We start from the raw sequence: 15,542 nt of genomic DNA on the forward strand, positions 1-15,542 counted from the left end.
TTTCAACCAAGAGATTAATTTTCGATCTATTGTCCCAATTTTTCTGTTTTCGATCTGTTGTCCTTTCGATCTATTGTCCGGTCACCCTGCTTGAGTTTCAACAAATAAAATAGAAAACTTTCCGCATGAAATACTGCTATTGAAAAGTTGATTGTACAATAAAATGGTTAAAACTGTCAATGGGCACACAATTGATTGTAATTACACACTTGATTTACATATTAGAATTCAATGATCTATCACATAAGATTGCACCTAAGGATAGCAAATCTCACGAAAAACTAGCATTATGTTAGTTGAGAGCTCCTAGTTAAGTAACCTATGAGAGATATAAACAGAACTTCATGACTTTTCAAAGACACAAGTGGCAACTCTGTTAAACCCCCCAAACTCAGTCATAGCCACAATGAAACTGTTCTGACTGTATCCAAAACACATACTGCCAATTTCGCCAGCCACATTCTCTGTTAGAGAAGTCTGCAACGGTTTCTTATCCAGAGAGGTCTTTCCTTCAAGGAAGTCATGCAAGTGTCCAATGGTAAGCATGAATAGTTGGTTATCTTCATCCAGGCAGATCAGAATAGGACCAAAACTCACTACTTCCTTCAGCTTCCCAACACACTCTTCAACTCTTCTCAGCTTCTCCATCTTTTGTTTGTTCAGACATTGAGCTCAGATTTTAATAGCAATTCAATCTGATTTAATATGAGAGTCATTGATCAAATTAGATTAAACAAGGATACGATCTGAGAAATTGATTGTGTGGGCTTTACTGTGTGTAGATCACAGATGAGCATGAACTCTTCACACAATCCACATAACTTTTCATTGACATTGACAGAACAAGAACATAGCTGGCAGATTGCCAGAAAATAGCCGCAATATCTTTGTAGATATATTACATCTCAGATTTTTTTTGGTTCATTCGCAAGATTAAGTTTTTGATCGCACGTGACTTACCTGAATCTCAAAATTGACCTCCTCACTCTGAAATTGACTTTTTAAACTTTAATTCGAAGAGATAATGTCAAGTGATCGCAAATTAAATGAAAAGTTATGTAGTGCAGCCATTAGAAGCAGCAATAACATATTAAAAGATATTAAGAGTCTGAAAAAGATATTAAAAGAAAGACCCAAAAAAATTCTACTTATTAAATGCTGAGATGTAATATTTTGATTAAGAATCTGTTGCAACTAATTGCTGCTTCTAATGGCTGCGCCTAAATAACCTTCAATTAGAGTGCGCTCGCTTGACTTTATCTCTTCGGATTAATGTAAAAAAAGTCAATTTCAGAGTGACGAAGTCCATTTTCAGATTGTGGTAAGTCACGTGCGACCAAGAACTTAATCTCGCGAATGAACCAAAGACTCTGTCCACGGAGAGTGAAAAAAGACGTAACACACGCAACTGAGATGAAACTGCATGGACGATTGAACAGAGACGACTGGAAGTGATTGTGACGTCAAACAAAAATCTTGACAAAAAACACAGCTGGGAGAAATCCGGAAACGACTCCCGGAAACGAAAGTAGAAAATTGACCTTCCTCAGCGACCTGAACATCTGAAAAAATTCAAAAAACATTTTTAAAAAAAGCAGGAAAAATAATTTGAGAAAACTAGCTGACAAAAATTGAAACAGCATCCGATTAAATTTAATTTTAGTTTTCTTTATTGGGTCTTCAAAAAACAATTGGCCAAAATTAATCAGACATTGTAATACAAGTAGTTTGCAACAAACACTGCTATTTGACCGACAAATTAAAAAATTGTTTGAGAAACTGCTTGTTTGTTTGTTTAATTAAGTGAAGAGTGCCGTTTCTAGCTTTCAAGTGTTACTTCATAGAAGTAAGACCTATGAAACAGCTGTTAATGAAGAAATGACTACGAAAAACTAACAAAGAGCATAAAATTAGAAGAACTGGACAAAAATTGGCAAAGTTTGTTTCGAAAAAATCAAAACAATTCACTAAAAAAATCAGAGAAGTTGAAGGACAACTATTACTGCAATTTCAACTATACAACTCTCAAAAAACTCCCCAAACAAAAACTCCCAAAAACTGAAGAATACAAAACTACTTTAAAATATCTTGAAAGATTGCAAAAAGTTGAAAAATGATCGAAAAGTGTAATATTTCATTTAGACGTCCAAAAATAATACCAGACACACCAAAATATATCAGATAAATGAGAAACCGAGTTTTGACAAATAAATATTGAGAATTAAAACAAAAAAAACTGATTCAAAAAATCCTCACGCCACCAAAAAATTTCGCGCACGCCTAGCTAAAATTTTTTCACGCCTGTTTTTCACGACATCTCTCAAAAAACAACATGAACAGAAAACCACTCTCTTTCACTTCTCTCTAATCGTCAATTCGTTCAGCCGTTTGACCTTAAAAGTTATTCCTAGTTTTTGCATGCGGCATTGAGTTTTTCATTTTGTTTTAAATACTCCAAAGCAGTGGATAAAAGGGGGCTACCAACGACCAGCCAACTCGGTGCATTTTCCCTCGTAGGAACTCGGGAATGTGGACCAAGCCGTCTGCTTGTTGATACCCCTTTTATCCACTACTACAGGCAGCCATTTACAAATTACTTTCTTTCCCTTTGTTTTATCCAGTATATTTCCCCTTTATATTCCCTCAAAAACTATCATTTCTTGTCTCGACTAGTGCAATCCATTAGTAGAGAGTTAAGCTGTTAATTATCCATTATCAGACGGATAGTTCGGGTTCTATCCTCAATGACTCCAGTGAACGTATCCCAGTACTAGTGTAATCAGTGAAACCATGCAAAATGCACGTGAACCAACTTGTGAAAAAAACTTGAACAAAAATTGAAAATATTAAATAAGAAAAAGTTTCATATGCCCCCAAATCAAAATTTAATCAATCTAAAACTAAACTTTCCGTCTCACTTGGCGTAGTGGTTATATCATCGAGTCTAGTTAAGTTGCTTTCGCAAACGGAAGGTTTGGGGTTCCTTCCTCACTCTCCAGTGAACGTCCCCCGATTTTGATGAAATACTAAACTAAGTGAGATAGAAAAAAACCAAATTCACAGTTCTTTAAAAGGATCATTGAAAGGGACGAAGTCCTTCGTACCCCAACTGCTGCTTTGCAGATGATCCCTGCTGTGAGACTGTATATGGGACACACTGTGATGGGTATACAGACAAAAACCCTGAGATCGGTGGAAACACAGTGATTAGTGTTTTTTTTCAGTGTAACTAGTGACGCCGTGTAACCACTTCGTGGATAATCTGCACAACACCAGCTTAACTCTAAACTTTCAAAAAATTATATAAAGTTTTACTGATTACAAAAATAAGAGTGAAATCCCTCTTTTAATCGTGAGATCACCCTTTAAGAGGGAATCCCCCCTTTTTCGTAGGAGCGATGCCTGAGTACAAAATCACTCCTTTTTTCACTTAAGAATGATTTCTTCTTTTTAAAATTTTAATTTTCAATTTTTTAATTTTTTATTCTAATTTTTATTAAAGTTTAATAAATTTTTATTTTCTTTTACTTTATCTATATTTATAATATTATTTATACTATTATTTTTTATTTATCTATACTTCCTGTTAAATTTATATTCTCTTTTACTATATTAAAATCTATACTATTAATTATTTTTTAATTATACTATTGTTTTTTATTTATATTCTCTTTTACTTTATTTAAATTTATACTATAATTTATTTTTTATTTATATTATTGTTTTTTTATTTTTATCTTTTTTTATTTTGTTTTTTATCTGTACTCTTTGATAAAATTATATCTATACTATTATTTATTTTTTATTTATACTATTATTACAATTCAAAGAATTTGAATTGTATTGGGGCGCTGTCTTTTTTTAACATCTGTTCACACATTTTCATGATTTTTGAAGTCAAAATGTAGTAGTGATTTTGGTCACGCCGAAACAGGAAACGGAGCGAAAAAGCGAGTGGTTTTGCGGCGTGGAATTTTTTCGCTCTAAATTTAAAGTAGAGTGAGAAAACGGTGTTTGAACGAAAATTCGCCTTCTCGCTAGTGGTTTTTTGTTCACATGCGGCAATTTCACTTTGATTTTAACTGTTTTTCCAATTTTTTGGATCAGATTTTTTTCTAAATGTTTTTTCCAATCCATTCATAGTCGGTTTTAGGTCTAGTTTTTTTAGTCAATGAAAATTCTTTGAATTGTACGTCAGGACTTGTCCTGCTATGTTTTTTTTTATTTATACTATTATTTTTTTTTATTTATCTATACTCTTTGATAAAATTACATCTATACTATTATTTATTTTTTATTTATACTATTATTACAATTCAAAGAATTTGAATTGTATTGGGGCTCTGGCTTTTTTTCATGATCTATTTACACATTTGCATCATTTTTGAAGTCAAATTGGAGTAGTGATTTTGGTCAATCCGAAACAAGAAGTGGAACGGAAAAGTGGGTGGTTTTGCGGCGTGAATTTTTTTTCGCTCTAATTTTAAAGTAGAGTGAGAAAACGGTGTTTGAACAAAAATTCGCTTTCTCGCTAGTGGTTTTTTGTTCACATGCGGCAATTTCACTTTGATTTTAACTGTTTTTTTAATTTTTTGGATCGGATTTTTTTCTAAATGTTTTTTCAAATCCATTCATAGTCCCGTTTTAGGTCTAGTTTTTCTAGTCAATGAAAATTCTTTGAATTGTACGTCAGGACTTGTCCTGCTATGTTTTTTATTTATACTATTATTTTTTTATTTATCAATACTCTTTGATAAAATTACATCTATACTTATATATATTTTTTATTTATACTATTATTTTTTTATTTATACAATTATTTTTTTTTATTTATCTATACTCTTCGATAAAATTATATCTAAACTATTATTTATTTTTTATTTCTACTATTATTCTTATATTTATCTATGCTCTTTGACAAAATTATATCTATACTATTATTTATTTTTTATTTATACTATTTTGATTTATCTATGCTCTTTGATAAAATTTATATTCTCTTTTATTTTATTTATATCTATACTATAATTTACTTTATTTACATCTATGCTCTTTGATAAAAATTTATATTCTCTTTTAGTTTATTTAGTTTATTTACTTTATTTATATCTATACTATTATTTATTTTTTTATTAATACTATTTATTTTTTTTATTTATACTATCATTTAATATTCATTTATACTATAATTTCTTAATTTTTAAATTATCTATAACCTTTAAAAAATTTATATTCTCTTTTAATTTGCCTACATCTATGCCATTATTAATAAGAAAGGTTGCTAAATTATAATATTTACATGAACAACTTTCCCAATTTTGAGGATTCACAAATCTTTCATTTAAATTTTTAGTAAATCATCTGGGTAAAACTACATCTGGGTGTTGTTTCTTTATAAGGGCCCTTATCCCATCATATCTCGCAACAGAAGGAAAATATAGACAATTAACTTTAGCTGAAGTACAACTTCTACATGTATACTTACTTTCATCAAAATCAGTTAATGGTTTTAGAGAATTATACCTATTACATTTTTTAGTTAAAACTTTATTATTTCTAGCATTAACATTAACATTTGGATTTTGATTAACATTAACTTTTGGATTTGGATTAACATTAACATTTGGATTAGCATTAAATTTTGGATTTGGATTAACATTAACTTTTCGATTTGGATTTGGATTAACATTAACATTTGGATTTGGATTAACATTAACATTTGAATTCCGATTAACATTAACTTTTGGATTTGGATTAGCATTAACATTAACATTTGGATTAGCATTAACATTTGGATTAGAAGTAGGGCTAGAGCTAGAAGTGGGGTTAGAGCTAGAAATTGAATTAGAATCAGAGTTAGAATTAGAAATAGAATTAGAGTTAGAGCTAAAGCTAAAGTTAGAGTAGGAGTTGGAACATTTTGAAGTAATGCCCCTCGTCTTTGAAATAGGCCGGCCCACTAATACAAATACCACTCAATATATTATATCCACATTCACATTCACTAATCTTTATGTTCTATTTTATAATGAAAAGGTAATTTTAAAAGTGATCTACATGTATAATTACATTCTAAACAATTTATAGACATTATTTATAATTGGCTAAAACTTCAATTCAATTTCGAGTATAGTCACTAGAGCAGACTATCCTAGCTAAAGTTTCCATACCTTGCTTATTAAGAGTATTATGTTCAAATCTTTTATCTAAACTCTCTGCATTACTCAATTCAGTATTATCTGCAATAAAATTTATAAATTCATCTTTAAATTTTTGATTATTATTTTATAATTCACTCAAATCATCTCTTCCCTTTTTCTTTAAAACTTCAGTCTCTTTATCCATATACTCTTCTTGTTTAGCCCAGTACTTAGGTGTAGACCAACGGGTTGGTGCAGACTTATGTATAGGTATTGGTGAAGTCTCATGGCTTTTAATAGATGAAGTCCTTTACAAATCGTCACCATAAACAAAGCTCATTAATGAACCCGTTCTATTTATCAAATGGCTTGCATGTGTTGTCACTTGTGCTGCTGCCTTTACTGTTGGATTAGGTTTTAAAATATTATATATTGATAAGAGTAAACTCAAAGCCGTTGCTGCATATCCTCTACACTATGGCCAATTAGCAGCAATCTTTTCTTTTGTTAGAACATCATTCTGAATCTTAATACCTTTTGATTCAAGAAGTTTATTAAAGTAGAAGACATAGTTATCTGTTTTAATAGTATTTCTATTTGTGGCACTACTCATTAGAAGTTTAATATAACCTATAAGCTTATCTATCTCACTATTCTCTAGTTCATCTTTTAAACTAAGAGCTTCAAGGTCTAGGAAACCAATTCTTGAGTCATATATCTTAGTTCTATTTTTATCAATAAAGATAAAAGTATCCTCTTTATTATTATATTTAATCATACCATAACGAAGCCCTTCAGCCATTCCATCTTTACAATTATAATAACTATTATTTAACTCACTGATTATTTCATGCAAGTCATGTTTACATTTATATGTATCATTAAAACTTCTAAATAGATCAGCTCCATTATAAGCTGTTATATAAATAGTATCACAGCTCATTCTTGTCGAATTAAATATTTGAGCTGGTTTATGTCACAATACAATCATTTGAATATCATCATGTCTTCCTTCTGCAAAAAAATCAGCTATATCATTTTTTTAACTTACTACCAATATCAATAACAATTACACTGTTTTCAAAATTATCTATATTTTTGATGTAATCATTTTTGTTTCACACATTTCAAATTTATCATTAGCTCTACCAGTCTCATGATCGATCCAATCCCTATCATCTTTACATACTATGATTACACGCTTTCTGTCTTCTTCAACCATTTGGTTTTGGTATAACTTCAAATATTGTCTAACAAAAAAAGTCTTACTCGTTCTAGTTGCACCATAAACAATAATATGTAATGGCGACTTTTCAAATTCAAATCTAACTAGACCTTTATTCATAAATCCACCAAAGCTTTCTTCGAGTTCTATATATTTACTTGGCAAGTCTTTATATACTATATAACAAAACACTGCTACTATTATAAGAGCAAAAATTATTAAACCCAACATTATTTTTATATATGAAATATTGACTAATAATTAGACTTAGACTTATAATTAGACTTAGACTTAGACTTATAATTAGACTTAGACTTATAAGTAGACTTAGACTTATAATTAGACTTATAATAAGAGTTATATTTAAATGAAAATTTATCTTATAAAAAGGCTTACTTTAACTTGTGAAGAATTCATTAATAAATTTGGTATTTATAATAAGGCTATGAATAATATCAGAATAGAAGATATAGGTAAAGATATAAGTCTAACTCCAATTAAGACAGTAATGAGAGATCAGTCACCGCTTACTATCAATGATTCCAACTTTAATATTATTGTTAAATTACATCCAACATCCATAGTTATAAGACGAGAAGGTGGAAAAGTTTATTACTTTGACAGTTTTGGTGTTGAGACTCCACCATTATTCTTAAAAGATTATGTTAAACTAGGCTCTAATGAGAGAACACAACAATATGATGAATCTTATTGTAGGGCTTATTGTTTGTATATGATCTATCTTATTGATAATGTTTATAGAATAAAGAGTGCTTAAACATTCTAGCTAATCAAATTGAATGTCCCGGGGATATAAAAAGTGTCTATGTTAGTGTTGTGAAGTTAAAGGTGAAGTTAATGACAATATCAATGACAATGGTGAAATACGGACAGTCTCATATCAATGGCAATATCAACGACAATATCAATGATAAAGACGATGGTAATAGCAATGACAATATCAATGATAAAGACGATGGTAATAGCAAAGGTGAAGACAATGGTATTAGCAAAGGTAATGCCAATGACAAAACCAATGGTAATACCAATGACAATACCAATGACAATAACAATGGTAAAGCCAATGGTAATACCAATAGCAATGTTAAAACTATTGTTAATGTAGATGATATAAATGTTATTGATGATATTGATAATGAAGGTGATAAAGATGACATTGCTATATATCTATGGAGAAAACCCCCCTCCCCTTTAACTCATACAGACTCCATCTATGGTATGCCAAGTAGTCCACAAGCAGACTCCATCTTTGGTAAACCAAGGGGCCCAGTCAATGGTATAACAGGCAGTTCCGCCAGTCTTACTAGTAGGATATCACCCCTGAAGATTGATGTTAATGGGAGTCTACAATCATGGCTAGCTCATATAATTTAGCTGTTGATGCCCCTTCCCAGAAAACCTCAGATGTTTAATATCGGGTCCTAGTGAGTGTGGTAAGACATTTTTATTAAAGAATCTAATTATGCCTGCTATACAATTTGATAAGTTATATATCATTGGCCCTACTGGTAATCAATATGAAGATTTAAAGTATAAAGTTATAGTATTTATTAAAGATGTAAAAGATTTACCTCGACCTGATGAACTACCAAAAGATATAAAGAAACTAATAATATTTGATGATGTTGGAGGTAAGGAAGCAGGTATTAATGAATACTTCTGTAGAGGTAGACACAGTAATTGTGAAATGATATATCTTAAACCAAATACATCCACAGCAGATAGACAGAAAGTTTTAGCAAATTGTAATCTATTTATTTTAATTGAACAAAGAGGTAAAGATCTTATGTCAATATATCACGACTTCTCTAATAATGTTGAACTTAGTTATATTGATTTTGCTAAAATATGCATTAAGGTGTGGGAAGAGGATTATAATTACATTGTCATTGATAAAACCAAAAATAAAAAAAAATTATGGTAAGATAAGAATTAATTGGGATTTGAGAGTTTTGTAGTTTAATTATGTTTATGAGTAAGTGTAAGCCCAATTCCATGAGTAAGTGTAAGTCTATGAGTAAGTAAAAGTATAAGTCTAAGAATTTGACTATAACCATGGCTAACACTAAGTCTAAGTCTAAGTCTAAGTATTAGTATAAGTATAAGTATAAGTATAAGTATAAGTCTAAGTGTAAGTCTAAGTCTATGACTATGACCATGGCTAAGACTAAGTATAAGTCTAAGTCTAAGTATAAGTATAAGTATAAGTGTAAGTGTAAGTCTACGTCTAAGTCTAAGTATATGTCTAAGTCTAAGTCAAAAAGTATAAGTCTAAGTCTAAGTCTTAATCTAATCTAAGTATATGTCTAAGTCTAAGTCAAAAAAGTATAAAACTAAGTCTAAGTCAAAAAAGTCTAAGTTTAAGTATAAGTCTAAGTATAAGTCTAAGTATAAGTAAAAGTCTATGACTAAGTCTATGACTATATCTAAATCAAATGCAAAGCAACACTCAACACATCACCATTGAATCAATTGGTCTCCTATGCTCATCTTTATTATGAAATTCAATATATTCTATTCTATCCTTTGTAACATTTTGATATAAGAAATTAGTTGGTATAATATATATCAAGTAGCCTGATAGTTCTGTTGGAGTAAAAGTATATAGTATGTCTGTATCTTTGCCATTATCTTTAACACCATATAAAAGATTACAGTGGATGTTAATAGTACTAAAACGCATAATATCAATAATCTTTTGAGATGTATACTTGCCTTGTTTATAAACTATTTTTCTAAATCCCAGTTGTGAGGCTATTGAGTTTTCCACATCAAAGCTAAGTGCACCTTGCTTGATTTCCATGTCACATTTCATTGTATTCTTATCAGGTTCAATTATAACATTACCATCAGTTTCTTCTTTTATTAATTCTGCTATGTCAGTTAATTCATATGCCCCAGGTGTAATAGTTGAATATAACAATGGGATTCCTTTATAATTACAATTAAGAACAGATGTAATGTTAGAGTCGGGACTAATTCTAGAGATAAGAGGTTCTGCCATAGCAGGAGGCTTTGCTGATGCATCATGGCTATCATCCACTATAACAGTACTAGCATATAAAAATTGATTATTGTTTCTATTTACATTAAACACTGAATTATAAACTGATAATCTAATTAAACCCAACTTTGCTGTATTAAGTATAGGTTCAATGAAGTTGGTTTTATCATTCTAAGGTTAAGTGTATGCTCTTATTTAGTTTCAGTTAAAGCTTCATGTATCTTTTGTAGTTCATATAAGATTAAATTGTCCGTCATTTTCTATATTCAAATATTAGATTATGTTTATAGTTTAGTTATATTTATAATTATAGTTTTAGTTATAGTCTTAGTTATAACCTTAATTATAGTTTTAGTTATAGTCTTAGTTATAACATTAGTTATATTTCAGTTACAATTTAGTTATAGTCATAGTTATAGTCTTGGTTATAGTTAAAGTCTTAATTATAATTAAATTCTTTCCCTATAAAAAGACTTTAATTTGGATACAACTTATGGTTATAATAATGATATACACCAAGCAATACTATAAAATATAAACCAAATAAACTAGCAACAATGAATACAGTCAATACTAACATTAATATCATACTCAACAAAGAAGAGAATCAATTAAATATACATGATTCATATCTAGAGATAGAGTTTGTTGTATCAAATAATGCTGGTGGTGTATTTGCTAATGATGCAAATATCTGATTAGTTAATTATGGTATGATGGCATTGTTTAGTTCAATTAAGACTTAATAGAGTGGTGGAAAGACAGTTGAATATATAGATCATTTTCATCCTAACCTATTAGTCTATAAGTTATTAACTAGTACTGATGATGAATATGAGAGTGGTCTTGTTAGAGATTAAGACATAAGAGATAGTCAAATCAAAGGTGACCATCTAGATGCTGAAAATGCACATATGTATATGATGATTAAAACGAGTGATCTATTTGGTTTTGTAAATGATTTAGAAAAGATTATATATGGGCTAGGATTTAAAATAATATTAAAAGAAATAATAATGATAGAGCTCTATTAAGAGTTAATGCAGATCCTGGCCGGGTAGCTAATGATGGTAATATAGAAAATAGAGATATATCATGGTGTACCCAGTACTGATCCTAAAAATGATAAGAATTATTGTACAGAAAGGATTAAATAAAAAGAATAATATTGATTTTAGTTATTATGAAAGAAAGACATTTTATAAGAATGTACCCAATGCTACTAACTTCCTATTTGATCTTGGTATAGAAAGTGGTATAGAAAGACCACAATATATAATAATTGGTTTTGAAAATAATGATGTTAATGAACAAACTAATGATGCAAGTACATCTGTTACGGTTGATGTTACTGAATGTCATTGTAAGATTGGTGAAGAGTTTTATCCAGAGGAGAGAATAAATATTAACTTTGGTACTTACAATTATAGTGAGGCTTTTAAAGAGATTGTTAATTGTAATAAAGATTATAAAGGATTACCTCATATTATAATTTTAAACCATATATAAACCACAGAACATTCAAAAGCAGTTATAGAACATATGTATTTGATAATAGATATCAAAATGATCATATAGGTCCACAACCAAAACAACTTAATTTTAAATTTAGTGCTGCACTTGCAGATGTTACATGTCATGCATTAGTATTAACTAGAGAGGTTAATAGTGTTAATAGTGATGGTAATAAGATGGTTGATATAATCTCATAGTTAAAGTATAGTTATAGTCATTGATATAGTTAATGTTATGGTGAAACATGGGCGAGGTCCCATAGTCATTGTTATAGCCAATGCCTTAGTCAATGTTATAGTCAATACCTCAGTCAATGTCTCTAGTCAAACTATTTCCTACTAGTCTTAACAAAACCTTTAGCAAAAATAATATTTCTTTTTATTCTCTAGAGATAGTCCTTTGGCTTCAAGCTTAGTCTTAGGCTTTGGTTTAGCCTTAGCCTTAGGTAATGGGTTAGGTTTGGTTTTAGGTTTAGTCTTAGCTAATGGCTTAACAACAAAGGGATTATACTTTTTAACTTCCATTATTTTTTATATATAAATATATAAATATGAGTAACATTAATAAACTTAAAAACTAATTCATATTGTGTTGGCGGCAGATATTATAGTGGTACTAATAATATAAGAGGGGTTGTCTCAGCTAAAGGAACTAAGGTGTTAAAGTGTAATTGTGTTCAGTCTAGAAGAAATAAATCTATAACAGTGTCTGATGCAACAATAGAAGTAGATGGATTGAAGGATTTCTTTAAGTGTTGAAAGAGCAACAGTTAACTTTGGAAAGAAAGTTGCTAAAAATCTAGTAAGAGCATTAGAAATAGCAAGTAAAATAGGAAAGGCTGCTGCAAGTAGAAAACCAAGAGCTGCTTTATCAGCCACACCTGATTTAATTAAATTTGCAACTACTGGTGAAGGTATAAGAGTAGTACAGAAAGGTAGAGGATTATATTTAGGTTCAAAGAAAAGAGAATTAGTTATATTAGAGTTTAAATAATAACTTTGTCTATGGCCATGACTATGTCTATGACTATAAGTTTAAGTCTAAGACTATGACTATGAGTAGGTATAAGAATATGTCTATGACAATGACTATAAGTGTAAGTGTAAGTATAAGTGTAAGTGTCAGTCTATGACTAGATACCTCTAATGGTAGATATTAATACCAATATTATTATTACTAAATAAATTATTATAACTAAAAAACTAATAACTTTAGTTTAAAAAACACTCAATTTAGTTTTTTTTGTTCCTTTTTTATTCATATATCTTAATTAATTCATTATATTCATCATTATCTATTTTATTATCATTCATTGATTTAGTATATAGTTTATTAAACTTGTCTTAACTTATACTTATACTCATACTTACACCTTGTCATAGTCTTATACTTATACTTAGATATAACTATATAATAAATTAACCCTCAATCTCTTTCATTATATCTTCATGATTAAAATCATAATGCATCTCTAGTCTTGCTTGTTCTTTCTTGTTGTCAACAAGTTTACTTTCAAGTAATATAGCAATTATATATTTTACTATTTTCTTTTTAAGATATACTTAGAGATGGTATCACTAGCAACTTCATTAAAAAAGTTAACTGTATTTTTAACTTCATTTGCTGATTTAATAAACTCATCAACTAGTTCTTCATTAACTTGTATTTTGTTTAGTTGTAATGTTTTAGTAGTGACTTCATCAAAATCTCCTTTTCTTAGTTCAGTTATATTTCTACTTAAAATATTGATTTTATTAGAAGAAGATAAGTTATTGTCACAATACTCTTTATTAACAACATCTTTTTAATCTATGGGAGGGTGTATATTTCTAATTTCATATGTATCCTTCAAGTCAATATTATCGTTATCTTCTAGGAACAAACCACGAGCTTTACTTAGAGTTAAGTTGTTTGTTGATGCCCCTTGCTGTTTGGTCTGACTGAATCTATTTCTTGTCATCATTGTATTTGTTTACAAAAAGGAACTATCTACTTTGTAGCTGACCGGAGGTCGATATTTAATGATTGCAAAACATTATTATTAGATTCAAAATCAAAATTAGATTTTAATAATTCCTGTTCATAGTATTTACCTTCTATTATCTCTCCATTCATATCTTCTATCTTATATGTTGGTGGTTGGGTTTTTAGAACCTCATTCAATTTAAACAATTCTTTATTCCAATTAGAAGTGTATCCTTTAGAGAAAATATTACGCTTGTCAGCACTCCTGATATAATCACCGACATTAAGTTGGGCGTAGCCAGGTTTACCCTTTGGTGTTGCTTTGGTAGATTTAACATAGTATTTAACCTTATCAGGATTATTAGAAGCACCAAGAAGTGTCATATTAATAGTAGAGTGAATGTTATTGTTATATGTTACAACAGCATCATTTAATATATTTACCAAATTACAATCACCATTGATGAACATTGGTTTATTAATTTAGTTTATTAATGTTCTATTAAATCTCTCTATAAACACAGCCTTTAAATCACTAAGTAGAATACAGTTCTGTTGCATATTCTTTAAGTAAAGATTTAACTGTTTTATTGTAAAACTCACTACCTCTATCTACCCATAACTTTTATGGTTTTCTATTGTCGCCTAAAACTATTTTAAAGCCATTAGTTATAGAAAAACCAGATTTATTCTTCAATGGAATAGCCCATGCATATTTTGTGAATATATCTATAACTGTTGATATAAATTTATAATTATTATTGTATTTACTTAGAGATGACTTATCAATTAAATCCGCTGACCATGTTTCATCTTTATATAATGCTATTATTCTTTCTCTTCTAAAAATTGTTATTTGAGTGCTAAATACTTCTTTAGCTAGTAGTTGTTTATTTTTAATTGTGTATTGTTGTTTCTTTATGTATTTGGTCATAGCTTTGCTTATGGTCGTGGTTGTAGGCTTACTCATGGACGTAGTCATAGCTTTGCTAATTTAATATAAATAAACACAAAATTATCTAGTTTTCTTGATTAATAATATTCATTGATAATAATTGTTTAGAAATTTTTAACATTTCATCATATAATCCATCATGACCAGCATTTGTTTGTAGAATAATTAATTCTAATTTTTCTATCAGGGAAGGGACGAAGTCCTTGGTACCCCAACCCACGAAGTGGCTGGACGAAGTCCCACCTATTTTGCAGCTTAGACTATTTGTGAAGTTACAGCTATGATTGTCCAGTTTATCTTTAGTTAAACCCCTGCCATAGTTTCTCTCTTTATCCTCTAATATACGTGTTATTATTCTATATCTACTGATTCTCTTATCACCTTTCCCTACATCATATTCAACATCAAATAAAAACCTTTTAACTTTGTTTTCATCTTCATCGATATCACTATATTTTACATTTGGGTTAGTAAGAAAGTTAATAAACCCATCTGAAAATTCATAAATTATCCTTAACTATAAATGAATTTTCTTGATAAGTTAGTTTAACACCATTGATTTCAAATTCACGAATATCTAAATTTCCAAACAATAACTTTAATTAAGGGTTAGATTGAACTGACATTAAATTAATAAAATGAGCTTTGTCTTTATCTATAAATCCTGGTTTATCTCGGGCTTCCTCTACAGCTTCATTGGACTTAATTAAGGCTTAA

The 15,542-nt window shown here is 29.4% G+C and overlaps 2 protein-coding genes across 2 annotated transcripts in view; one reads left to right on the top strand and one right to left on the bottom strand.

Moving 5' to 3' along the window:
- The window catches only part of LOC142358604 (protein FAM76A-like), a 606,005-nt gene that overhangs the window by 11,044 nt on the left and 579,419 nt on the right, over positions 1-15,542 (top strand). The window lies entirely within an intron of this gene.
- LOC142358607 (uncharacterized) lies at positions 119-659 on the bottom strand. The gene has a single exon (XM_075410049.1). The coding sequence runs from the start codon at positions 646-648 to the stop codon at positions 343-345; it is 306 nt and encodes a 101-aa protein (XP_075266164.1). The 5' UTR covers positions 649-659; the 3' UTR covers positions 119-342.

Source organism: Convolutriloba macropyga, chromosome 2 (assembly GCF_964194025.1).
Source record: "Convolutriloba macropyga chromosome 2, txConMacr16.3, whole genome shotgun sequence".
NCBI classification, from domain to species: Eukaryota; Metazoa; Xenacoelomorpha; order Acoela; family Convolutidae; genus Convolutriloba; species Convolutriloba macropyga.

Excerpts from the sequence above, each read along its gene's own strand:
- LOC142358607 (XM_075410049.1), bottom strand. The coding sequence starts at position 648 with ATGGAGAAGCTGAGAAGAGTTGAAGAGTGTGTTGGGAAGCTGAAGGAA.